The sequence below is a fragment of the Hemitrygon akajei genome, chromosome 13 (genome assembly GCF_048418815.1).
Source record: "Hemitrygon akajei chromosome 13, sHemAka1.3, whole genome shotgun sequence".
Taxonomy (NCBI): Eukaryota; Metazoa; Chordata; class Chondrichthyes; order Myliobatiformes; family Dasyatidae; genus Hemitrygon; species Hemitrygon akajei.
The window spans coordinates 54615087-54642940 of NC_133136.1; the positions used below are offsets into that span (position 1 = coordinate 54615087).

Below are 27854 nucleotides of genomic sequence, written 5' to 3' on the forward strand. Positions count from 1 at the left end.
CAGATGCTAGCGTTCCAGTGTTTGAACCCCTTCAGAAACAGGCGCAACTTAACGTCACATCGCTTGGTCAGGTTGACATTGTTCCAAAAGGTAAGCGCAGGAATACACGAGAGCTTTTGAGAGCCCAGCCTAGACTGAATTTCCTTGAAGGTTTCACATTATCACGCTGTCGTGCTAAATGCGCATAAAAATGCGGAAGGGATCGAAGATCGTAAAATCCACACCTTGCGAATCGATTCCAGAAAAGCTAGTGTATCAACTGTGAGCCATGTATTTGGACCACACCGGGGTCAGAACCTAACAACTATGGAATTTCATTTGTAAAAGCATATTTTAATAATTAAAATCGGTCTATGTAATAGTTAATTCACCGTGTTCTATTGGTTGCAGCGAGGTGAACGGAACTTCCGAAGACTCGCCGGGATTGTCAAAACTATCTGCGGGATGAACATAGCGTTGAAGAGGTAAGTCAAGAGATGACTGATGTGACCGGTCTAAACAAAGCTTGTTCTCCTGCCCGGCTCCCAGTACCGTGCAACCACTGATCAAACCGGAAGATTCGTCGCGCTCTCGGTAACGCTTATCCTGAGCGTAAACAACTGAATGTAATTCTTGTGAAGAATCTGTTGAATAGTGGATAAAGAAAATGGGTAACATACCGAATGAAATCTGCACTAGCAGAGCATGCAGTCACCGTGACTGGTGTACAAAGGTTGCTATGCGAATGAGCGGAAATAATGTCGCCTTGGAAGAAAGCTAACAATACGGACTTTATGTAGTCCTTGTCAGTAAGCCGGCCAAATTTGTAAACCTGAATTGCGACAGCATTGGCTCAGTGGGAGTCTGAGATGGAACATAAGGCCCCCAGACCGGAGCGCTTAAATTGAGTAAACTCTGATGAGAAAAGATTGCATTGTCGAACATGATATAAAAGCCACTGGCCTCTCAGATATAGGCACAGTGTTATCACAAGAGAGAGAGAGAGAGTTATGCCAATGCCTTTGCCACTATTTCATCCTGAACTAAGATACTAAAATAAAAGTCACCACCATTGACTTCATATCAAAGAAGCTTGTTGTGTGTAGACTGGGTGATGTGATTTCTACATTTTGTGACTAATAAAACTTCTGCTTTTGAAGACCTTTAGGTTGTCCCGGGACAGGGCAAGATCCTATGTAAATACAAGTTCTTTGTACCTGTAGGTGCAATGGGAAGTGTTGCAAACTCCTTGACCATAATCTCTCTGTTCCTCCTGAAACAACTGGAAGAGGTGTGTTTGCATAAACTCTTTCACAACACCAGGACATCCAATCGGTTTTACTTCCTGGTGAAATTGAAAGGGTTTGGTGCTCTGCGGCCATCTCTACTAGCTGACCAGCCATGATGCTCTGACTATATTATGCACGAATATTTTGTGTGGGGGCCTGTGTGTGCATTTGCAGTTCCCCAACATCAATGGAACTGTGGTGCAGTTCAGAAAGACGTTGAATGATCTGGCAAGCTTAGTCCTGTGTTTCCTCTGTTATGTGCATGTCTATATCCCTATTCTCTGTTTCCTCTGTTATGTGCATGTCTATATCCCTATTCTCTGTTTCCTCTGTTATGTGCATGTCTATATCCCTAAGTATCTCTATTCTATCCACTTCAGCATTTTCTCTTCCCCAGGCCTTGGGTGGTGCATATATATTTGGAAGAGACAGGACTCTATGAAGCCTGGCATGGAGGCTTTTACTTCTCTCTTAACATTTATCTCATTTCCCACAGCATGAGAATAGAGAATGGACAGTTTTCCGCTGGGAATCCAGAGTGGGGTCAACAATATATTTTTGGAATAGGCTCTTTGAGCCGTACCACACAGCAATGCCCAACCCAATTTAACCCTAGCTTAATCACAGGACAACTTACAATGCCCAATTAACTTACTGAACATGGATTTCAAAATTATAGAAGCATTATATTAGAACAATTCCAGCTGCACTGCAACAAAGGCTGTGTGTGTGGGAGCATTTCAGTTCCAGCACAGGGGGAACCATCAAGTCAAGTCACTTTTATTGTCATTTCGACCATAACTGCTAGTACAGTACATAGTAAAAATGAGACAACATTTTTTCAGGACCATGGTGTTACATGACACAGTACAAAAACTAGACTGGACTATGTAAAAAACAACACAGAAAAAAAACTACACTAGACTACAGACCTACCCAGGACTGCATAAAGTGCACAAAATAGTGCAGGCATTACAATAAATAATAAACAAGACAATAGGGCAGTAAGGTGTCAGTCCAGGCTCTGGGTATTGAGGAGAACGATAGCTTGGGTGAAGAAACTGTTACATAGTCTGGTCATGAGAGCCCGAATGCTTTGGTGCCAAAAATTTTCCCAGACCGCAGGAGGGAGAAGAGTTTGTATGAGGGGTGCATGGAGTCCTTCATAATGCTGTTTGCTTTGTGTAGTGTAAATGTCTGTGATGGCGGGAAGAGAGACCCCGATGATCTTCTCAGCTGACCTCACTATCCGCTGCAGCGAGTTGGATAATAGATTATCAGACCTCTACTATGAGATGTTTTGACCAATCTCTACCAATTTTCTGTGAAAGTTTTTGTACAACAAAACAATATTTTCTGTGGAATTTCAAGGTGAAGAATGCACAACTTCGGGAGCAGCTTGAGGGTGCAAATGCAATTCTTTTCACTGAATAATTTGACATTATAGAAAAGGCAATCTCTGATCATGCCAAATAAAATGCAGCCTTCTATTTAAGAAATGCATTTTTTTATGATCAATAATCTGCAGCTATATTGTACCAATTTGTCCAAATAGCTAATGTATGCCAGCATCATTAATATTATAAGCCTTGCAGATACATCCTGACCACACTCCTAAATATTTTCATAAGCACAGCTGACTGGAGAGTTTGTAAATGACATAGCTGCTGAGCATGATAAATATAAATGTTATTTTTAACTCCACAGTGACTTGAGGTACCAGGATAGTCCAATTTCTGTTTTGGTTTTTAACCCCTACAATGCAACGATGGACATAAAACCTCAAGACCATAAGATATAGGAGCAGAATTAGGCCATGGGAAACTGAACTGGTCTACCAATATAAACACGGTGGCTGCCAGAGCAGGTCAAAGCTAGGAATCCTGTGGGGTGTACCTCAACTCCTGACTCCCCAAAGCCTGTCCACCATCTACAAGCCTCAGGTCAGGACTGTAATGGAATATTCACCACCCAGTACAAGGCAGCCCACTTGATTGGTACCCCTTCCAAAAGCATCCAATCCTTCCACCAACGACGAACGGTGTGTACTATCTACAAGATGCACTGCAACAACACACCAAAGTTCCTAAGGCAGCACCTTCCAGACCCACAACCACTACCATCTGGAAGGACAAGAAGAGCAGATACTTGGGAACACCACCACTTGGAAATCCCCTTCCAAGTCACTCACCTTCCTGACTTGGAAACATATCGCCATTCCTTTATTGTCGCTAGGTCAAAATCATGGAATTCCCTCAGTAATAGCATTGTGGGTGTACCAATATGTCAGGGACTACAGCGGTTCAAGAAGGCAGCTCATCACTAGCTTCTCAAAGGCAACTAGGGATGGGCAATAAATGCTGGTGATGCCCACATCCCATAATAGAATAAATAACAATTTCCCTCTCAGCCCTGTTCTCCTCCCGTCTCTCCATATCCCTTCATGTCCTGACAAATCAAGAATCTATCAACCTCTGCCTTAAGTATACTTATAGACTTGGCCTCCACAGCTGCCTGTGGTAAAGAATTCCACAGATTCCCCACTCTCTGACTGAAGAAATTCCTTCTCATCTCCGTTCTAAAAGGCCACCCCTCTACTCTGAGGCTGAGTCCATTGGTCTTAGACTCTCCCACCAAAGGAAACATTCTCTCCACGTCCACTCTATCGGGGCCTTTCATTATTCGATAGGATTCAATGAGATCACTCCTCATTCTTCTGAATTCTAGTGAATACAGGCCTAGAGGCATCTTCATATGACAAGCCGTTCAATCTTGGAATCATTTTCATGAACCTCCTTTGAACCCTCTCCAGTTTCAGCATTGACGTAAGGCTAGCAAAACTATTTGGACATTAGAAATGCATATTATTCCTAGTGTTATCCTTAATCTTTTGTGCTTAGGACTTCAGACTATGAAAATTTAGAAACAGTACATCTTTGTTCATTCTACTGAACTACTGGTTTGTTTTGCAGGTATATACACAAAGACAAAGTGATACAATGGGTAGCTCATCATCTGACAAGAAAATCAGACGTTGACAAGGAATTGCTTTTCAACATCCACAACTTTACAAAAAGCAAATGTGTTAGTGGTAACCTACGCAATGTTTGTTATTTATAGATGACCTTTGCAATGGATTCCTTTTCAGTTTCCACCATCATTCCCAAAAAAACGTTAGGTCATCTCTGTTGCCTGTGTTTTAACTTGAAACTAATTTACCTGGTGCTTGCTGATCTACATTAGCAGCAAATGGAAGACAAGATTTCCACCCTTGTTTTCAAATCTCTTCCATAGATTTCTTTATTTTTACTATCTTCAGCAGCCTTTTAACCTACTGATAGATATGTGTTGCTCCAATTGAAGTGATTGGCTCTGCCTGAGTGTAATACCCATTCCCCCTGTGCCTTGTCATTTTATTTGGTACTTATTAATTTTGAGACGAAGTGTGGAACAGCCCCTTCCAGCCCAAGCCAGCACTGCCCAGCACCCATCTCTTTAACCCTAGCCTAATGATGGAACAATTTACAATGACCTATTAACTTACTAGCTGGCATATCTTTGGAATTTTGGAGGAAACTAGAGATCCTAGAGGAAACCCATGCATTCACGACGTACAAACTTCTTACAGATGGCATCAGAATTAATCTCTGAATTCTGACTCCCCAATCCGTAATAGCATTGTGCCAGATGTTATGTTGCAGTGGCACCCCTACTTGAGTCTACTCATTTCCCTTTTCTTTCAAGCTTATCTGCCCTGACAAATCTGTTGGATTTCTTTGAAGAAATAACAAGCAGGATAGACAAAGGAGAATCAGTAGATGTTGTGTATTTGGGCTTTCAGAAGGCCTTTGGCAAAGTGCCACACATGAGGCTGTTTAACAAGTTACAGGAAAGATTCTAGTACAGACAGAGCTTTGGCTAATTGGCAGGAGGTGAAGAGTGGGAATAAAAGGGAGGCTTTTCTTGTAGACTGCTGGTTATATGTGGTGTTCCACAGGGGTCTGTATTGAGACCACTTCTTTTTGTGTTATGTGTTAATGACTTGGATGACAGAATTGATGGATTTGTGGCCAAGTTTGTGGATGATACGAAGATAATTAGAGGGCAGGTAGTTTTAAGGAAGGACAGACAGATTAGAAGAATGGGCAAAGAAGAGGCAGATGGAATTGTGTCAGGAAGTGTATGGTCATGCACTTTGGCAGAAGAAATAAAAGCATAGACTATTTTCTAAATGGACAGAAAATGCAAATATTTGAAGTGCAAAGGGACTTGGGAGTCTTCATGCAGGATTGCCTAAAGTTAATTTGCAGGTTGAGTTGGTGAAAAAAGCAAATGTGATGTTAGCATTCATTTCAAGAGGACTAGAATATAAAAGCAAGGATGTAATCTTGAGACTTTATAAAGCACTGGTAAGGCCTCAGTTGGAATATTGTGAGAAGTTTTGGGCTGTTATTGAAGACATTGGAGAGGGTTCAAAGGAGTTTTATGAAAATGATTTTGGATTGAAAGGCTTGTCATATGAGGACTGTTTGATGGCTCTGGTCCCTACTCACTGGAATTCAGAAGAATGAGGGGTGACTTCATTGAAACCTATTGAATGGTGAAAGGCCTTGATAGGATATGAAGAAGATTTTTCCTATGGTGGAGGAGTCTAAGATCAGAAGACAAGTCTTCAGAATGGAGAGCTGTCCTTTTAGAATGGAGGTGAGGAGGAATTTCTTTGTCAGAGAGTGGTGAATCTGTGGAATTTGTGCCACAGGTGGCTGTTGAGTACAAGTCATTGAGCATATTTAAGGCAGAGGTTGATAGATTCTTGATTGGTCAGGGCATGAAGGGAAACAGGGAGAAGGCAGGAGATTGGGACCGAGAGGAAAATTGGATCAGTCATAATGAAATGGCAGAGCAGACGATGGGCCTAATGGTCTAATTCTGCTCCTATATTTTATAGTCTTATATTATTAGTTGTATCGAGATGTAACTTAAACCACCTACTTGGTAAAATTGTTCAATGTCCTAAGGATGCATTGTAATGTAAAATATTTTTGTTAGGCCCACTTGGACAAAGGTGTCCCTCTGGATCCACAAAGATTACTTGGGCCACTAGTATCTGTGATCCCTACCACTTCTTTATCTTTTGACTTGTTATACCTTGGAGCCACTGCTCCTCCCCCAGCTCTACTTTCCATGGCAACTGACCTGAGAGCCAGGCGTTTGGGATGAAGAACATGAATACTCAATCATAAAACCTGAGCAATCTATAACTGTGATGTCACATCAAATTAAGGCATTTGGCTTATCTTTACAGTTTACAAGCCAAACAAAAAAATGTTTTGCAAGATTGGAAGATGAAAGAATTATTTGGGATGATGGCATAGTGCTTCTTTTACTGAATTTGGAACCTAACATCAAGTCATACCATGGGAGTGTGAAGAAGTGAAAATAAAAGATTGATAGCAGTTGAGTGAGCATGAAGCTGTGCATAATGATCATAAAACACAGCTAATTCACTTAATGTGATTTAGGGAAGAAAATCTGCTGCTCTGAGCCATTCCGCTCTGATTTTTCAATAGCTACTGATCCCAGTTCTCCACTCCTGCGCAAGGATAGGCCAAAGGAGATATTCTGTTCTGTTCCTTCTTTAACTGAGACTTAGTTCAAAACAAAATAAACAACTGAAAGTTAAATCAGGAGATGAGAAAATCCAATTGGAACTACAAGGAAAGTAATACATACAAATAAATATGTCTAGGACAGCATGTGTAACAGAGAAGAAACGAGTACAAGGGAATAGTTTCAAGAACCATTTTGGGACCATCATTAAGTAAAAAAAATACATTCAGTGGCCACTTTATTATGCGCCTCTTGTACCTAATAAAGTGGCCACAGAGAGTATACTCGTGGTCTTCTACTACTGTAGCCCATCCAGTTCAAAGTTAGATATGTTGTGTGTTCAGAGGTGCTCTTCTGCACACCATTGTTGTAACATGTGGTTATTTGAATTACTGTGACCTTCATGTCAGTTTGACCCAGTTTGGCCATTCTCCTCTGATCTCTCTCACTAACAAAGCGTTTTCATCCTCAGAGCTGCTACTCACTAGATTTTTTTATTTCACAATATTCTCTGTAAACTCAAGAGGCTGTAGTATGTGGAAGTCCTAAGAGATCCTCAAAGCACCCCATCTGGCACCAACAATCCGTCCACACTCAGAATCTCTTGGATCACATTTCTTTTCCATTCTGATGTTTGATCTGAACACAACTGAAACTCCTGACCATGTCTGCATGCTTCTATGTTTTGAGTTGTTGCCACATGATGGGCTGATTATATATTTGCATTGACAAGCAGGTGAACCTAATAAAGTGGCCACTGAATATATATTGATCTCCCTCTACAAAATCTGGACTACATTATCATTCTGTTTAAAATATCTTCTATCAGTGACACAGCCATGGGTTCGGTGTCAATCTGTGTCACAGAGTTACCTTTGGAGATTTTTGTGATTAAGCTGATGTATTTGTTCACCTTTCGCTTTATTACAGGAGAGAGATTCTGCGAAGCTGAAGAACCTGCTTTCTGTTCTCCCTCATGAACGGAGCATACATGAGATTTCATTGGTAATAGAATCACCATTAAAGCTGTGTCATTGTGGATTAACAATAAAGTGACAGATAGCAACCTATTAAGATTCAGATTTGCAGGAGTCTAATTGAGATGATAATGAAAGATTGCAGCTTGTAAGAGAGGACGCTTTAAAATTTGTCAAGAACTTCATATATACAGGCTGCAGATGTTTGTCATTAAATGGTGATTTATATTAAATATTTTTGAACAATGTGAGGGAATTGGAGGTTTACGGAATAAACTGGGAGTTTTGAAGTTCACATATACCTTCAGTGAACCTGAGTTAAAGTCCATTCCAGTCTTTCTAATTACTGCTGCAAAATTATGATTGTCCAATTGAATGTGGGAGCTGTTCTCTCTGTCCATATTGCTGTATGAAGTGGAAATTAGTTGGACAGCTTCTGTTTTGATGCTATATTATAGTGCATACTCCCTGGTCTCTCTGGGCAGGTACATCATTGTGTTGTGTGCGTTTTGCAGACATACTCTGAATAGAAAAAATCTTGAAATATTTTAACAGTTTTCTTTTGGACTAAAAAAATCGAGAAGCGTTTGTGACAGGAATATGGAAAGGAAGCAAGGAAGTTAGATTTGTTTATTTTTTTCTAGCAAAGTATTGGTAGAGTCATGGTCATCTCAATGATTTCATGCACAACTATAAAATTTTATGTGCCATCTTTAGCTTGGTGGCTCTTTTGGTTATTTTCTTGCTCTTTAACTTTGGCCCATAACAATCTATTTGCTTTAAACTTGCCCTTTCCATATTAGGATGTTGCTTCCTATAATTATGAATAATTGATGGTACAAATGGCATAAAAGTTGCTGCAATGGAAAATCAACTCCTTACTTAATGCTGTGTTCTCATTTCCTTGAATTATTTTGTTCAAAGTCGCATTCCCTTTTTTCATATGTTCTCATGCTGCTATAATCAAGAAATTGAAGTAGATTTCAATCTCAATTTCAAGATTTGGCACCAGAGCCTGTAATCTGTAACATAATTTAATTAATTGAACATTTAGATTCACTTTATTGTCACTACTGTGTTGTGTTTAAGGAGACATAAAGTTATTAATAGAATTTGCAGCTTTCTTGCATGTTTGAGAGCTGTAGCTGCGTTTCTGATCGTCCTGTCAAACCTGTGAAAATAAAGCTGCATTTAATGACACTTAGTCAAATATCAAACGTTAAGACCAAACGTACTACATCTGATAAAGTGCTCTTTGCAGTGTGGTCCTCTGCAGTAATATAGGAAACATAAAAAAGATTATTTGCACATAATAGGCTTCCAGAAAAAGCAAAAATGATCAGGTAATTCTCTGATCATCTCTGGTGCTGAGGGAGTGTGACATTTGGGCTTGAATTCTAAGGATAACTCCTCCACCTCTTTCTTTGGAACAGTATAAAAGGATTTTTTAGGTCCAACTGAGATAGGAAAGAAATTCAGTTTAACCTGTCATTTGAATGACGGCAGCTTTTCCGCAGTATGGCAGTGAAGTGGCCCGAGTTTGAATTCCATTCCTGCAGTGGGATTTGAAACCACAGCCTCGTGGAGGAAATTGCCACCCAGTGAGCCATAAGTTTTATGGTGTAAGGTGGCATAATTAAAGTCAGAGAATTGGTTATCCCTTAACTGAAGAAAATGTGTATTAAAATCAGAAGAAATTAATTTCTGGAAAATCAACTGTAGTATTAAAAACATATCCACTGACTTGATTAGAGGATGGGATAAGAAATTTAAAGGGAAGCGAAATTTAATTTGGGATTAGTGGGTATGAGCTATATGAAAGTGCTAGACAGACCTGATTTGTTCTCCGAAGCGTTGGAGGCTAAGGGGAGACATAATGCAGTTTTATTTCAAAATGATGAGAGGCATAGATAGGGTAGATAGACAGAATCTTTTACTCAGGAAAGAAATGTCAAACACCAGAGGACATACTTCTAATGTTGGCGGGGGAAGTATAAAGGCAATGTGAGAGGCAAGTTTTTAATGCAGAGAATGGTCAGTACACGGAATGGGTAACCAGAGGTAGTAGTGGAAATGGGCAACATGGTAGAGTTTAAGAGGCTTTTAGATGGATACATGAACATGAAGTGAATGAGGGGTATGAATGATATGCAGGGGGAGGGCATTTAGTATAAATTGGCATCGAGATTGGCATGACACTGTTGGCTGATTGGCCTTTCTATAATATACTGTTCTATGATCTATAAATTGATAGCAAATATCAGGGTGAAAATATGGTAGAATGGAATTCCCTATGTAATAAAAATTTATTGATCATTTTCATTGAAGATACAGACACTTCTACATAAGAATCAAGCATTTCAAGCCATGCCCCATATTGTGCAATTGGAGATATGCCAAGCTGCTTTCTACCAACAGTAAGTGACAGGCTTACAAAAACTTGCTGGAGCTTATTTAACAATGAATCTGCTAGCTTTATTGATTATTTACCACTGAATTATCACAATCATTTATTGATAGAGCAAAGTATAAATGAATCAAGATTGAAATATGACCTGTTTTCCTTTCACATTTATGTTCTTAACAACATTGAGGAACACTGAATTTTGTACTAATAATCCAGGAGATATTTGGTCACATTCAGACATGGCCTCCTCTTGTACCAAGATGAGGCCATCCTCAGAGTGGAGGAGCTCAGCTTATATTCTGTTTGGGTGGCAGTCTGATGGCATGAATATCGGTAAAAAAATTTCACCCCAACTCTGACCTTTTACCTCTTCTCACCTGCCTATCACTTCTCCCGGGGTCCCCTCTTCCTTCCCTTTCTCTTATGGTCCACTCTCCTCTCCTATCAGATTCCTTCTTCTCCAGCCCTTGACCTTTCCCACCCCTATCATCTTCCAGCTAGCCTCCCTCCCCTCATTTTTTATTCTGGCATCTACCCTCCTTCCTTCTCAGTCCTGACGAAGGGTCTCAGCCTGAAACATTGACTGTTTATTCATTCCCATAGATGCTGCCTGATCTGCTGAGTTCTTCCAGCATTCTGTGTTGTGTTGCTCTGGATTTCCAGCATCTGCAGAGTTTCTCTTGTTTATATTTGGTCTTGGTTTATTTTCATATGCTCTTAGATAAAGTGAGAAGCTTGTCTTGCATACTGTTTAAGCAGATCAAATCATCATGCAGTGGTTTGAGCTAGAATAAGGTAAGACAATACCAATGCAGTTTAATGTGTAAAAGCAATCTAAAGAGCGCAGTGGAAGTAGATAATAAAGTAGAGGCGTTGTTGAGCTTTCTTGGACATGACATCATGATCGCGCCTGGACAGGCTGTGTTGCCCTTAAGGCATTCGTTTAGTTTATTATATTTTCGCTTTAGTAATTCGTTTGTAATCATTTTCTAGTTAAAGTTAAGGTTGTTGAAAGTAAATTAGTTGTCTGTGATATATCGCGGCATGCGATGACGTCACACCCGGTTTCGCTGCGTCTTGTGGGAAAATACTGGTTTGGAGAAACGAGGGGACTTGTGTGTGCAGGATCAGCGCGAGAAAAGTTTTCTTTCTATGCACTAGAAACATCGTAGAAGCAACGCCGTAGGTTCATAAGATAATCGATATGTTGAAGTAAAAATGTTAACGCTGATTCTGTTAAAAGTAATGACGGTTGATAAAGTTTATGTTCTTTGTTATTTAAAGAGTTGCGGATAGTTTGTGTTGAAGTGTATTTAAAGCAGTTGATGGCGTAGGTAGATTCTGACTGTATGTTGTACTTTAATGTAATATAGTTTGTTGTAGTTTTATTTTTGCAAGTATTTATGATGTAAATGTGATGCCAAGAAGGAAACAAATACTGTATATATTTTGTATTGTTTTATCAACAGTTTTCACCATACGTTAATGTGGAAGAGTGAACAGTAAACGGTTAATCTTACTGGGATCACGCCTCATTAACTCCGGTTTATACTTGGTGTTTAGTTCAGAGTTTTTACACCTGTGTGAGAACAGGCTATTAGTGACATTCACATCTCAGAACCTGAAGATCTCAGCCCCAGTACCGTTGATGTAGATAGGAACATGTGCACTGTTCCTCGTTTCTGAAGTCAACGACCAGCTCTTTTGTTTTGTTCACACTGGGAGAACGATACAATCACCTCTACATAAGAACCAAGCATTTCAAGCTATGCCCCATATTGTACAATTGGAGATATGCACAATTTTTTTTGTCAAAAACATGCAGTAGTAGTTCTCTCCTTTAGCATACAGGGATCTTATCCAGTGAGTATCTGTCACATAGCAATCAGCTTTAAATCCATCTTTGGGCTGAATTTATTGATGTAATCCAGAGTTTGTCAGTACCTCCAGTTGAACTCTGTCTTTTTGTGTGTTTCCCCCTAGCTGTCAGCCTGTGGTTTTGTATTGCCATGTGCTCCTGTCCCCACTCCTGCTCTACTCTGGCCCCTGTAATACTGAGTACTCCGTCTCTCACCTGTTTCTCATTATTACCTGTATTGCTGCCACCTGTGTCTCATTGTGCTCCACCTATCATCTGCCTCTCTGTTTATTGCTCAGTGTATTTCAGTCCTGTGTTTTTGCCTGTTTGTTGCCAGATTGTGCCAGTGAATTTTCCTGAGCCTTCTCTGGACATCTGAATATCAACTCTGCTTGTTTCCTGATTCTGGATTTTGGATTTCTCTGGATGTTTTGATCTCTGCCTGAACTTTGACACTGACTTTGTTTGCAGCTTGGGATTTGTTACTCAATTAATATCACTGTGTGCGCAATACTGTGTCTGTGATTGGATCCCTGCTCCAGTACCCTCACAGAGTTACAACAACTGCCCCACAGACCTCATCTCACATCACCCCAGGATGAGCAGACTGCTAAATGCATACATTTAAATATCCCTACATATGTTCATCTATGTAAAGTTGAGAATGGCCTTGAGACAGAATAAGTTTCAAAATGGTCAATGGTAATGTTATGTGAGTGTTAACGTGATCTGTCTTTTGGTATGTGCTGACTGCACATCCAGTCACATCCACACGATATGAGTCCTGTGTCAAGTTGCCACACGTGACCCTGATGACATTTAGGAGTTCCAACCACTCATAGCAGTCAAAAACAGGTGTTTCAAGGACAAATTTCAGAGTAACAACACTAAAACCATGATCTGTGTTACTTTTGAAAAGTCCACCCTTAATCTTCCTGTTCCATTACCTGATGGGTTAAGTCTCCATTTCAGGTTCAAAAGGTAGATCTGCTTAATGACTGACGATTTGCAAAAAATGCAGCAGCAGATTATTATGTAAATTGAAAATGTTTTAAAACTGACATACTAATGACATGTTGATTTTTATTTCAAGAGGGATGGAGTATAGGAGCAGGGAAGTCTTCATAAAATGGATAAGGTAACCCTGAGGCCACATTTGAGTATCATAAACAGTTTTGTTCCTCTATTTAAGGAAAGGAATATTGCCATGGAAGGCTGTTCAAAGAAAGTTCACCAGGATGATCCTGGATATGGAATGATTGTCTTATGAGGAAAGGTTAAACAGTTAGGGTCTGTACTGACTGGAGTTCAGGACAGTGAACAGCAATCTTACTGAAACATATCGGACTCTCGATGGGGGTGCTTACCAGGAAGGTTGCTTACTCTCATGGGAGAGACTAGTGCCAGAAGCATTGTCTTGGGGTAATGGCACACCCACATAAAGATTGAAATAAGGAGGGATTTCTTCTCTCACTGGATCATCTTGCTTCAGAAATCTCTGGAGGCTGAATCCTTGAATATATTCAAAACTAAGATAGATGTTTAATTGGCAAGGGACTCAAGAGTTTCTGGGTGAAGAATAGGTAAGTGGACTCAAGGAAAGATTTTTGAATTAAAGGGCATATTCAAGGTGTCAAATGATCTACACACATCCCTGATTCTCATGGCATTATGCTGACTACATTTTTCTCATTGACCCCGACTTACTGTTTGAAAGGGGAGTGAATAAATATTCAAGCATGTAATTAAGAATTGACTGTGTGATTTCTATTCCATTTAGATATGAGGCCAAAACAACTGTGGTACGAAAAGGTCACCAGCCAGAGGCCTGCTATTTTGTTGTTACTGGTAAACTAATAGCTCAGTCAAGTGATGGCCTTTCAAGAAATCAAAATCACTTCAGTGAAACTCTGAATGAAATTGAGGAGGGAGATTTGTTTGGGGTGAGATTCCTTGCATCAAGTACTTACCTTTAATGTCTTTATAACCATGATGGATATATTTTGCTCATAGTGGAATTAAGTGACATAAGGATAATTTCAGTAAAGCCGCAATGATCTTATTGGATGGTGGAGTAGGTACAAGGGCCGAATGCCTTACTCCAATTCTTTTACGTCTGATATTCTTTTTATATGCATTTCATTCTATAGACATTTACCTGCACTTTTGCATTCACATGTTACCGTCACATATCTATACCACTTTTTTAACCCATTATAATTTGTACGCCCACATCTCTGTAGATAGCATCTGTGCAAATTCATCACATTGGTTGCACCATCTTGTCATCAAGTCTTAACGAGTTACCAAAAGTACTTTATTGAAATATTTTACATAACTTTTCAGTAAGTAGAAATGTGATGTTAAACAAAATTAAATAATCAAAATATCAGATACTTCAAATTTAATTCATTGCAATTACTGATTGAAATTAATTTTGTATATTTCTGCACTTGTGTTAAAGATTTCCCATGAAAGCTTCAATCTTTCCCAGACTTGGTATATTTACTCTAAAGCCTTTACACACCAGATCTGCAGAATCTATGAAACTATTTTCTTGAAATATGCATCCATGCCAATAAAGCTCTAATAATCCAGCGCAGTCGTGAGTTTGGTAGTATCAGAATGGAAATTCTTCTGGACTCTTGAATGTCGCTTCTCTTAATACCCTAATATGCTTTTACTTCAATATTTTGACATTACACAGTATTATACTAAGTTTACCTGTTTAAAGTCTGCTTCCCAGTGGAGGAATCATTTTTAAATAATATTGTGAATTCAAAATTTAATAAGAAATTGGTGAACATTTTGACATTTTCTATGTTATTTTCCAGGATGCAGCACTTTTAACCAACACGTCGAGACCTTCCACAATTTTGTGCAGGACTAATGCAGAGCTCCTGCTGATCAGCAAGGAGGTGTGTGTGCGTTGGTGAGCTATGGTTACCAGAAGCTTGGTAATGACACAGAAGCAATACGTCAATGTCAGAATCCATCTGTTAATGATCTTACTGAATGAACTCTTGAAGTGTTCTTAAATATTGATAGCTGACTAAAAAGATACTTCATGTTGTTTTAGCTAACTAGATAAAAGATATGGTTTGGTTTCCTGGAGACTTCTAACAACAAATCTAAATATTCATCAACTTAAAGGAATCTCTGTTTTCCACATCCATTTTTACAATGCATATCAAATGCATATTTTTTGTCAACTAAATATTATTTCTCCATTAGATTTTCACCAATAGTCTCACAATTGCTAATTCTATAGGATTTATGAGCATTTAGAAAACCATGGCCTAATTGGGAAGAGCCATTCTGGCTCTGTGAGGGGCAAGTCAAGCCTTACTAACTTGATGGAGATTTTGACGAGGTGATGAGGGTGATTGATGAAGGTAGGGCTGTGGATGTTGTCTGCATGGATTTTAGTAAGGTGTAAAATAATGTCCGTCATGGAGGACTCATCCAGAAGATTAAGCTGCATAGGATTAATGGTGAGTTGGATGTTTGGATTCAGAAGACAGGGAGTGGGGGTCAAAGGGACTTATGGTCTGTGATCAGTCATGTTCTGCAGGGACTTCTGCTGTTTGTAATGTATATAAATGACCTGGATTAATATGTAGATGGAAGGCAAAGAATGCAGTGGAATATAGATCAGTTGTAGACATGGGCGGAGAGATGGCAGATGGAGCTTAAGCAGGCCGAATGTGAAGTGTTGCTCTTTGGTAGGTCAAAGGTAAAGAGACGGTACACTGTTTAGGGTAAGACCCTTAACAGTGTTGATGAGCAGAGGGATCTTGGGGTCCAAGTTCATAGCACTCTGGAAGTGGTTATGCAGGTTGATAGGGTGGTTAAGAAGGCATTTGGGATGCTTGCTATTATTAGTTGATGTACCAGAGTTCAAAAGTCAGGAAGCTATGTTGCAGCTTTATAAAACTCTAGCTTGGCTGCATTTGGCATATTGCATATATTTCTGTTCACCCTACTATAGGAAGGATGTCACGGCTTTGGAGAGGATGCAGAAGAGGTTTACCAATATTTTGCCAGAATTAGAGGGCATGTGCTATAGCAAGAGCTTAGACAAAATTAAGTTGTTTTCTCTGGAGCAGCGGAGACAGAGGGGAGATCTGATTGAGGGGTATAAGATTATGAATGGCATTGATAGAGAGACAGTATCTTTTCCCCAGGGTTGAAATCTAATACCAGAAGGCATGCTTAACTGACCATTTCTGAATTAACTACTTTTGTTTGACATGCTGCCCTGTCAGTAGAATTCAATGCTTAAATGCAAGTCCACACAACATTTGTATCATATCAGATTGGGAGGTAACTTTGAAAGCACTTTGTTGTAAGTCTGAATTAATGAAATCAAGGTTGCATTAAACAAGTTACAGTTTACAGTCCGTGTCCACTTTGTGAGGTACACCTGCTCGTTAATGCAAATATCTCATCAGCCAAGCATGTGGCAGCAACTCAGTGCATAAAAGCATGCAGACATGGTCAAGATGTTCAGTTGTTGTTCAGACCAAACATCAGAATGGGGAAGAAATGTCAGCTAAGTAATTTTGACGGTGGAATGACTGTTAGTGGTAGACCAGTGGTTTGTGTATCTCAGAAACAGCTGGGATTTTCACACACAACAGTCTCTAGGTCTAGAGTTTATAGAGAATGATGCAAGAAACAGAACACATCAGCGAGTTGCAGTTCGATGAGCAAAAACACTTTGTTAATGAGAATGGCCAGACTGATTCAAGCTGACAGAAAGGCGACAGTAACTCAAATTACAACAGTGGTGTGCAGAAGAGCATCTCTGAATGCACAACATGCTGAACCTTGAAGGGGATCCAGAAGCAAAGACCACAAACATAGAGGAGGTAACTAATAAAATGGACACTGAGTGTAAGCTGATGTAATTGAAACTTGCCACTTGGGATCAAGCATCATGATAATGAGATAAGAATCTTGCAGTAGTAGTCAAAGTCAGAAATATTCCTTTAATATTGAAACATTTTTCAATATAACTACATTTTGTATTTTAAACATGCTTTATTGGACAATAATTTTTAATCTGATAAAAACTACACTTGAATTTGTTTGATTGATTTGCTCTGGGTCCTCTGGGTCCTTTGGTTTCCTCTCACAGTCCAAAAACGTACTGGGTAAATTGACCCTGTTTGGATTAGGATTAAATTGGGGTTATCTGGGGATGCTGGGCAGTGCAGCTCAAAGGGCTGGGAGGGCCTATTTCATGTTTTATCACTAAATAAATCAATAGATATAAATCATTGCTATACCTGGCATTCGGCATTTGTACAATTCACATCTTAGTTCCAATGGAAGGTCATTGACCTGAAATGTCAGCCCCGTGTTTCTCCCTCTATAGATGCTAATTAATCTGCTGAACATTTCCAACATTTTTTTGTTTTATTTTATATTTCTAGCACCTGCCATATTTTATTTTTGCTTCCACACATCTATAGGGTACTTTGAATGAATAAAAGATTCTGCAGGTACTGAAACCCAGAGCAACACACACAAAATACTGGAGGAGCTCAGCAGGTCAGGCAGCATTTATGAAAATGAATAAACAGTCAACATTTTAGGCCGAGACCTTCATCAGTTTCTTAAATGAAGCATTTTACATTCTCCCATGAAACCAGATTAAGATACAGTGATCTAGAAATTCAGTAACATTAACATGCAGTTTTATAAGGAAAAGGTAATTTACAAGAAAAGAATTGGTAGTTTTAAGATTTACAGCTGGTTAACAAGGCTATGAACAAGGTAATGCACAGACATATAAGATAAGCCAAATGATGTAATTATTTTTTGTTGTTTCTTATATCAATATTTATTTAACTTACAGGATTTTGAATCGATATTGGCCGGACTTCTTGAACAGCGCTATGGTGTGATCACAGACTTACTGGGGTACTGTAAGATTTAAATTACATTAAATTTTATGCAGTCAGACCAGAAATTTCATAGAAAGCAAGCTTTTGAGATCAGTGCTACTAATAGTACTGAATATGCTGAGAAAGCATTTCATATTTCGTTCTCATCACGTTTCATTCCATTTGCTCCCAATTTCTTTGTTGGCTGATGTACATCATTTTCCAATTAAATAGCAGATTAAATATTAAACTTTCACATTGCTTTCAAACCTCATCAGCCTTTCTCCTCTCTTTCTGTTATCATCAGCAACTTTGTTACTACCTACTCAGAATCAGAATCAGAATCAGGCTTATTATCACCGGCATATGTCATGAAATTTAACTTAGTAGCAGTTCAATGCAATACTGTACATAGAAGAAGAAAAAATAATAATAAATAAACAAGTAGTAGTAGTAATAATGATAATAATAATAAATAATAAGTCTATAAATAATAATAAATAAATCAATCAGTTTACAGTATACATATATTGAATAGATTAAAATCACGCAAAAACATAAATAATTGTATATTAAAAAATGATCTAGTGTTCACAGGTTCAATGTCCATTTAGGAATCGGATGGCAGAGGGAAGAAGCTGTTCCTGAATCATTGAGTGTGTGCCTTCAAGCTTCTGTACCTCCTACCTGATAGTAACAGTGAGAAAAGGGCATGCCCTGGGTGCTGGAGGTCCTTAATAATGGACGCTGCCTATATGAGAAACTGCTCCTTGACGATGTCCTGGGTACTTTGTAGGCTAGCATCCAAGATGGAGCCAACTAAATTTACAACCTTCTGCAGCTTCTTTCAGTCTTGTGCAGTAGCCCCCCCCCCCCCCCCACCACACCAGACAGTGATACAGCCTGTCAGAATGCTCTCCACGGTACATCTGTAGGAGTTTTTGACATACCAAATCTCTTCAAACTCCTAATGAAGCATAGTCACTGTCTTGCCTTCTTTATAACTGTATCAATATGTTGGGACCAGGTTAGGTCCTCAGAGATCTTGATACCCAGAAACTTAAAGCTACTCTCTCTCTCCACTTCTGATCCCTCCATGAAGATTGGACAAAGACTCATTTAAAGAGGCAGATTCCACCGAGGATTCAAAGAAAGTAAGATCAATAGAGGGGCCTGGAGATTTTGACAGATAATTCCAGTGCTCATTCAATGATAATTCCAGGCTTGAAAGCAAGGCATCTTGCCTGCCAAACATATTTGACTCTGTTTTAAGTGATCAGCTCTTGAGCATTGGAATTATCTGTCAAAATCTCTAGGCCTCTCTATCGATCCTACTCTCTTTGAATGCTCTGTGGCCCAGCCTCAGGAATGCTCCTTCCATATGAACGATGCTGAAAAAATGAACATTTTTCCGTCAACCTACTCAACTAACTTGGACTCCAAAACAGAATTTCCTGAGGGAAATTTAAATTTCTTGTTAAGGCCTGAAACAGGTTTGTGTTGTGCAAACTGCTTTTGCCTGAGGAGTTGTGTGGATGAATAATCTGGTACAATAAATCAAGGTCACACTGCATGGTAATTGCTTCACCTTCTGCTCTGCTTGTGAAGTCAATGAGATCTGGCATAGCTGGGTTATGATCTGAACTACAAAAATTCTCAAGTACTGCCCATTGTAGTTGCATTTAGTTTGTACTGAAACAGCCATGAAAATTCATTCACAGCACTTAAGCGCACTGGGACAGTCAACTATTCATCTCCATTAGATGGCATTCAAGGTCAATAGACTGCCAATATTTTATACTTCTGTTGTATTTAGTATTCTTATTAAATTATTTTATATTGACGATATTGAATTTCTTTCAATGTTTAGATTTTCATTAGATATTTAATGTTCAGTTCAATGATCTTGGCTAAAAAGGTTTTAGGAATGCTTCATTCTCAAGGGACGGTGCTTCTGAAATGAAGGCTGCCTTAGTCAATCAACTGAGGTCAGCTTGATTTCTTTTTCATGAGTGGGTAGAGTTCCATGATTAATACAGATGGACAGTTGAGGAGTAATAAATCTTAATGGGATACTACCTTATAGAGATCTCAATTTCATGGGTAGAATTCGAATTTGAACACAGAACCACAGGGAACTGCCTATTTGAATGATACTGGCAGTTACCAAAGGGGGAAAAGGAAACTTGCTCACGACTGTCCCAACCTGACGTACTTAGAATGGATTTAAATGAGACTTGGAGATTTGTATTTTGCTTATATGAATCAACTTTAAAACAAACACACTTTATGAAATGTGAAGTATTTGTATCAGTCACTTTATACTGTTTTTTTTCTTTTACACACCAATACCAATAGCTCATAGTGATACTAGCTCAATTCCTCTGTCTCAAGGGATTCGTGATCTGGAAGGCATCACCTGATTGCTAGTTATTGGAGCGGTAATCAATTAAATCAGATGGAAAGTAGAAGTGGTGCACTGAAACTAGAGGATACAGCGTGCTTCTCTTTTTCAAGTTAATTTTATTATTTAGCAGTGAGTTCTTTTTGTTTAAACTTTGACATTTACCAACCCACGGAATTAAACAGTTATTGAATTGCTAGAGTTCATGTTTAATTATCCTTTAAGCAATGGGTAATTTTAACAAGCATATGTCTTTAAACTGTAACTAAGAGCTTTAATTTTTTGAGCAAACAGGAGGAAACCTGCAGATGCTGGAAATTCATACAACACACACAAAATGCTGGTGGAACACAGCAGGCCAGGTTGGAGGAACAACACCTTATATACCGGCTGGGTAGCCTTCAACCTGATGGCATGGACATTGACTTCTCTAACTTCCGTTAATGCCCCTCCTCCCCTTCTTGCCCCATCCCTGACATATTTAGTTGTTTGGTTTTTTCTCTCTCTCTGCCCATCACTCTGTCTGTTCTCCATCTCCCTCTGGTGCTTCCCCCCCATTTCTTTCTCCCAAGGCCTCCCATCCCATGATCCTTTCCCTTCTCCAGCACTGTATCACTTTCGCCAATCACCTTTCCAGCTCTTAGCTTCTTCCCACCCCCTCCGGTCTTCTCCTATCATTTCGCATTTCCCCCTTCCCCCACAAATCTCTTAGTATCTTTCCTTTCAGTTAGTCCTGGTGAAGGGTCTTGGCCCGAAACCTTGACAGTGCTTCTTCTTATAGATGCTGCCTGGCCTGCTGTGTTCCACCAGCATTTTGTGTGTGTTGCTTTAATTTTTTTCCCTCGATTATCAAAGTCATCACATCCATTCACAGCAAGGGTGTGATAACTTTGGCAATCCACCAGATGGCGCTTAGGAGCTGCTTGGCTGAAGGGCTGTAACAAACCAAAAGCAAAATACAAAACTCAGCAGGTCCGACAGCATCTAAGGAAAGGAATAAACAGTCAAAATTTTAGGCCGAGACCTTCATCAGGACTGAAGGATTATTGGCCTAACTAATCTAGCAATCACATCCTTTTCAAAAGTGAGACAGCACTGAAAATTCAGCGCAGGGCCCCACATTTTGATTCGTTCTCAACCTTATTAATGTAAGCATGCACGGCATGTTAAAAGATAGAACTAGTCACTGAAATTTTGGAGAACATTGTTGAGACAATGCAGAATGTCTGAGGGTCTGCTCAATGAAGCTCAAGCTCTACTCCACCTGTATCCTGATAAGTTGTGGCATGATTGTACTAGTGGGCGGAACATGCATGACCCAGGGCTAGACTCCCCTCTCACACCACACAGGGTGAGAATTTGGTGATGCCAATGTACAAGTTCTCCATGTGGTTGTTGCAGTGTGCGTCTTTACTATGCCTCATCTGTACGCTTCGCTCCCAGTCAAGCTCAACGGCTTTTAAGCTTAGTTTGAAAGGGAGAATAGAAGCATGGCTGTGAGGATCCTTGCGGCATCTGATGACCCTGCAAGCTCTGTCTTGGAGGCTGGTGTCAGGCTATCTTTCAGAGGGTGAACCCTTGCAAGGCAGCCTGGTAAGGCTCTGAAAACCTGTGCCAACCAACTGGCGGGAGTATTCAAATACGTTTTCAATCTCTCACTGCTACTGTTGGGAGTTCCCAACAATTATACCAGTGGCCAAGAAGAGCAGTGTGAGCTGTCTCAATGACTGTTGTCCAGTAGCGCTCACATCTACTGTGATGAAATGCCTTGAGAGGTTGGTCATGGTTAGAAACAACATCTGTTTCAAGAAGGACCTGGACCCACTGCAATTTGCCTATGGCCACAATAGGTCTCCAGCAGATGTGATCTCACTGGCTCTCCACGCAGCCTTGGATCACCTAGGCAACACAAATTCCTATGTCAGGATGATTATAGCTCAGCATTTAACACCATCATTCCTATAGTCCTGATTGAAAAGCTACAGAACCTATGCCTCTGTGCCTCCCTCTGCAAATGGATCTTCAACTTCCAAACCAGAAGAATTAACATCTCCACCTCACTGACAATTAACACAGGTGCTCCACAGGGATGTGTGTTTTGCCCACTGCTCTGCTCTCTCTACACCCGTGACTATGTGCATCAAACAGCATCTATAAATTTGCTGATGATACAACCATTGCTGGCAAAATTTCAGATGGTGACGGAAAAAACATGGAAACGTAGAAAACCTACAGCACAGTACAGGCCCTTCAGCCCACAAAGTTGTGCCAAACATGATCTTACCTTAGAAATTACTAGGCTTACCTGTAGCCCTCTATTTTACTAAGCTCCATGTACCTGTCTAAAAGCCTCTTAAAAGACCCTAACGTATCCGCCTCCACCACTGTTGCCAGCAGCCCATTCCACGCACTCACCACTCTCTGAGTAAAAAACTTACCCCTGACATCTCCTCTGTACCTACTCCCCAGCACCTTAAACCTGTGTCCTTTTATGGCAACCATTTCAGCCCTGGGAAGGGTGTACAGGAGTGAGATATACCAGTCCGTTGAGTGTTGTCGCAGCAACAACCTGGCACTCAACGTCAGCAAGATCAAAGAGCTGATTGTGGACTTCAGGAAGGGTAAGACAAGGGAACACAAACCATTTCCTGCTGCCAATATCTCTGAGAACCTAACTTGAACACAACATATTGATGCAGCCAATAAGAAGGCAAGACAGCCAGCGGCTATATTTCATTAGGAGTTTGAGGAGATTTGGTTTGTCAACTAAAACACTAGAAAACTTCTAAAAATGTACTATGGAGAGCATTCCATCCGGGGGGGGGAGGGGTGTGTGTGTGTGTGTGTGTGTGTGTGTGTGTGTGTGTGTGTGTGTGTGTGTGTGTGTGTGTGTGTGTGTGTGTGTGTGTGTGTGTGTGTGTGTGTGTGTGTGTGTGTGTGTGTGTGTGTTGGGTCTACTGCACAAGTTTGAAATAAGTTGCAGAAACTTGTAAAACTAGTCAGCTCCATCATGGTACCAGCCTCTGTAGAATCCAAGGCATCTTTAAGGAGTGGTGCCTTAGGAAGTTGGTGTCCACCATTAAGGATCCCCACCACCCAGGACATGCGCTCTTTACACCGTTACCATCAGATAGGAGGTACAGAATCCTGAAAGCACACACTCAGCTGTGCTGATATTATGTATCACATGTCAGAACGTGATTGGACAGAGTCCAGATCATGTGCAGAAATGATGGGATGATCTAGAAGCTTGTACAGTTAAAACGTGGTTGCTGTTTGCTGTTAAATAAAAGTTCTAGTTATGTTCTTCCAGAATATGGTTTGTTTTTAGTAACCCACGGTATGTATAAAGAACATGACATGGTGTCAGAAGTCGGTCTGGAAGAATAATATGTTTGCTAAACATGGGAGAAACAAAGATAATCTGAAAAATAAGAGTGCAAACATTTTTAGTGTTGTTAACAGCTTTACAAATGGAAAGGTTGCAACCTTTGAAAACATTTCAGCTGACTGGGAACATAGCTGAAAACTGGAAAAAATTTAAACAGCTTTTTGGAATTTATTTGTTGGCTATCGGAGCAGAAAATAAATTGGAAAAAATGAGAGCAGCGATCCTACTCCACGTAATAGGGAATGACGCATTTGAGGTATATAACCATTTTACTTTTGAGAATGGAGATAATTTGAATCTAAAAGCAATAATCGACAAGTTTGAAGCGTTTTGTATACCGAAGCGTAATGTGATGTCTGAGCACGATAAATTTTTCAAAATGCAAGTAGAAAGCTGGTCAAATGATTGATCAATTTGTTACAGAATTGAAAAACTGCAGTAAAACATACGAGTTTGCAGGACTGACGGACTCTCTCATTAAAGACAGAATTGTTTGTGGCATTCTGAATAATACTCTGAGAGAAAGACTCTTAAAAGAACCAGACGTAAATTTGGAAAAAGCTTTGATTCTTTGCAAAGCTTTGGAAACTGTGATGTTGCAGGCTAAAGAGCTTGTATTTGAGAGCTGCATAGATGTTGTCGAAAAGCACGAACATGTTAGAAAAAAATAATAAAATGGCAACGAAAATGACGGAGAGCAAGATGTCATCTAAAAGAAAAAAACTTTGTGATTGCTGTAGGCAGCAGCACCGACCTAAAAGTGTCCAGTGTATGGAAAAATGTGCAATCACTGTGGTAAGAGTAATCATTTTTCATGCTGTTGCAGAAGTAGAAAGGAAATAAAACACATAAATGCAGTGCTTGAAAATGAACGTGAGGAGTTTTATATAGATGTGCTTTGTGAAAATAAACAAAGTATGAATGACTGGACTGTGCCATTGCAAGAGAACCAAAACTTTATTCTGTTTAAATTGGATACTGGAGCACAAGTAAATGTTCTTGCAGAATCGAGTTTAATGCATTAAAGCCAAGACCAAAGTTACATCAGAAAAATATAAAAGTGACTGGATATTCAGGTGCAGACATTCCAGTTAAAGGAACATGTTGGCAAAAGTATCACACAAAAATATTGTGCACACGCTTTCATTTGTGGTCGTGCCTAAGAATGTACCAACAATACTGGGTCTATCTGCCTGCGAGAGACTGAATTTGGTGAAAAGAGACTTAGTCCTGGACAGTGACACAGAGTCAGAATACGGTGACTTGATGAAAGAGTATGAGGACTTGCTCAAAGGGCTTGGTTGTCTTCCAGGAGAGCAAACGGTTAAAATTGACAACACAGTGCCACTCGTAGTACATCCATGTAGAAAACTGCCGTTTGCATCACGTCATCAACTGAAACCAGAGCTTGACAGAATGGAACAGTTAGGAGTCATATGAAAAATTGATGAACCAACTGAATGGGTCAATTCGCTTGTTATTATTGATAAGAAAAATGGAAAACTGAGGATTTGCTTAGATCCAAGAGACTTGAATCGAGCCATTAAAAGAGAGCATTTCAAATTGCCTACTCATGAAGAATTATGTCACAGTTTGCTAATGCAAAGTACTTTAGTAAATTAGATGCATCCTCTGGATTCTGGCAACTTAAACTAGATGAACCGAGTTCAAAGGTAAGTACCTTTAACACTCCTTTTGCCAGATACCATTTTCTTAGGCTTCCATTTGGAATTGCATCAGCTCCTGAAGTGTACCATAAAACCATTCACATGCTATATGAGCAAATTGAGGGCGTAGATACTTCCATTGGCGATATTATTGTTTGGGGATCATCTAAACAAGAGCATGATGCCAGACTCAGACAAGTCTTTGAGGCAACACACAAGGCAAACCTGAAGTTGAATAAAGACAAATGTCAGCTAGGAGTGACTGAACTTACCTTTGTGGGTGATATCATCAGCAATGAGGGTGTGCATCCTGATCCACTGACGGTTTTTGCTATTGAGAACATGCCAAGACCGCAATGTAAAAAGGATGTTCAAAGTTTTATGGGAATGGTTAACTACATGGGAAATTCATACCCAATCTTTCGGAAAAGCTTGCTCCATTGAGGCAGCTAACAGAAAAGAAAAACAAATGGAGTTGGAATCATGAACAGGAGAAGGCATGGCAAAATCTCAGGAAAGTGCTCACTAAGGAACCTGTGTTGAAATTCTGTGATGCTGAGAGACCCATCAAAATCTCATATGATTCATTTCAAGCAGGCTTAGGTGCAGTATTACTCCAGAAACATGATCAGGAATGGCTACCAGTGGCATATGCATCTCGTGCATTATTTGATACAGAAACAAGGTATGCCCAAATTGAAAAAGAATTGCTCAGTATTATGCTTGTTCGTGAGAGATTTCGTCAGTTTGTGTCAGGGCAATCTATTGATATTGAAACTGATCATAAGCCTCTGATTGCATTGTTTAACAAACCTTTAAGCGACTGTCCTTTGCGAATTCAGCGAATGATGATCAAATTGCAAAGATATGCATTGAATGTGTCATACGTACCTGGAAAATTCATGTACACAGCTGACACACTTTCCAGAGCTGTGGATCCAGCAACAAAAGGGACACTGTTGGTGTTCAGGCATTTGTTGATATGATTATAGAGACTGTACCTGTTGCTGCTGAAAAGTTGGAACTTCTGCAACTTGAGACAGAGAAGGACAAGATTCTCAGTCAGGTAATACAAGTGGTGATGGATGGATGGCCGGATAATAAGCATGACTGTATGTTAGAAGTACAAGAATATTGGAACCACAGATCCACATCACATCATAGTCCTCAGAGACCTATCAGAAGATAGGTGTTGATCTTTTTGTAACTGACAACAAAGATTATCTATTAATAACAGATTACTACTCATTGTATCCTGAAGTGTGTGGTCTGAGCAGAACAACTGCAGAAAATGTAATTACCTGCATGAAATCAGTTTTTTCCAGACATTGTGTACCTGATGAAGTTTTCACAGACAATGGTCCACAATTCAATGGTGAATGCCTGAGACATTTTGCTCATGAATGGGGCTTTGTTCATACAACATAGAGTCCATTTTCCCTCAGTCCAATGGATTAGTTGAGAAGTCAGTAGGAATTATCAAGAAACTGATGCACAAAGCAAAAGATAGCGGAGGTGATTTTTATAAAGCTTTGTCCACTTGAATGAGGACTTTCACCTGCTCAGCTCTTGATGGGATGCCGTTTGAGATCCAATCTGCCAATAGATGAGAGCCTTCTGAGAACAGAGGGAGGTGAACAAGTGAGAAGTTGGAAAGATGAACACAAAGCAAAGCAGAAAACATACCTTGACTGATGTTCTCGTTCATTACCTGAACTGCACCTAGGAGATGAAGTAAGGATACAAGACAAAATGAACACATGGACACAGAAAGCTACAGTACTTGGAGAAGTACAACCCAGATCATACATGGTCCAAACTGAAGAAGGAGCAGTGTTAAGAATCGCAAAGACCTCAAGAAAAAGCCAACTTCAGAGTTTCAGTTAACTGATGCAGATCAGACAAAACATGGAAATAATAACAAAACACAAGAATTGTGTGAACCACTTGGAAGATCTACTCGTGTTTGTAAACCCCCAGAGAGACTGATAGAGACTTGTTAAATTATGCATCTGTTTTGATTAATGTTGCTAATTGTTTTTCTTTTTAAGGAAAGGAATATGTGGTGATATCATGTGTCATGTGTCAGAACGTGATTGGACAGAGTTTGGAGCATGCGCAGAAATGAGGGGATGATCTAGAAACTTGTATGGTTAAAACGTGATTGCTGTATGCTGTTCAATAAAAGTTCTAGTTATGTTCTTCCAGAATATGGTTTGTTCTTAGTAACCCACGGTACGTATAAAGAACACAACATCAGCGATTCAGGAACACCTTCTTCCCCTCTGCCATCCAATTTCTAAATGGATATTAACCCAATGAACACTGTGTCACAACTTTTTTATTTCTGCTATTTTGTACGACTTACTTTAACTTAA

At 39.7% G+C, this 27854-nt stretch overlaps 1 protein-coding gene across 1 annotated transcript; it reads left to right on the forward strand.

Moving 5' to 3' along the window:
* Nucleotides 1-187: 187 nt before the first annotated feature.
* Nucleotides 188-27612, forward strand: LOC140737547 (rap guanine nucleotide exchange factor 4-like). The gene is made up of 9 exons (XM_073063993.1): nucleotides 188-289; nucleotides 391-464; nucleotides 4241-4352; nucleotides 7809-7883; nucleotides 10184-10272; nucleotides 13901-14063; nucleotides 14955-15038; nucleotides 17987-18051; nucleotides 27528-27612. The coding sequence occupies exons 1-9, from the start codon at nucleotides 269-271 to the stop codon at nucleotides 27610-27612; spliced, it is 768 nt and encodes a 255-aa protein (XP_072920094.1). The 5' UTR covers nucleotides 188-268.
* Nucleotides 27613-27854: the final 242 nt, after the last annotated feature.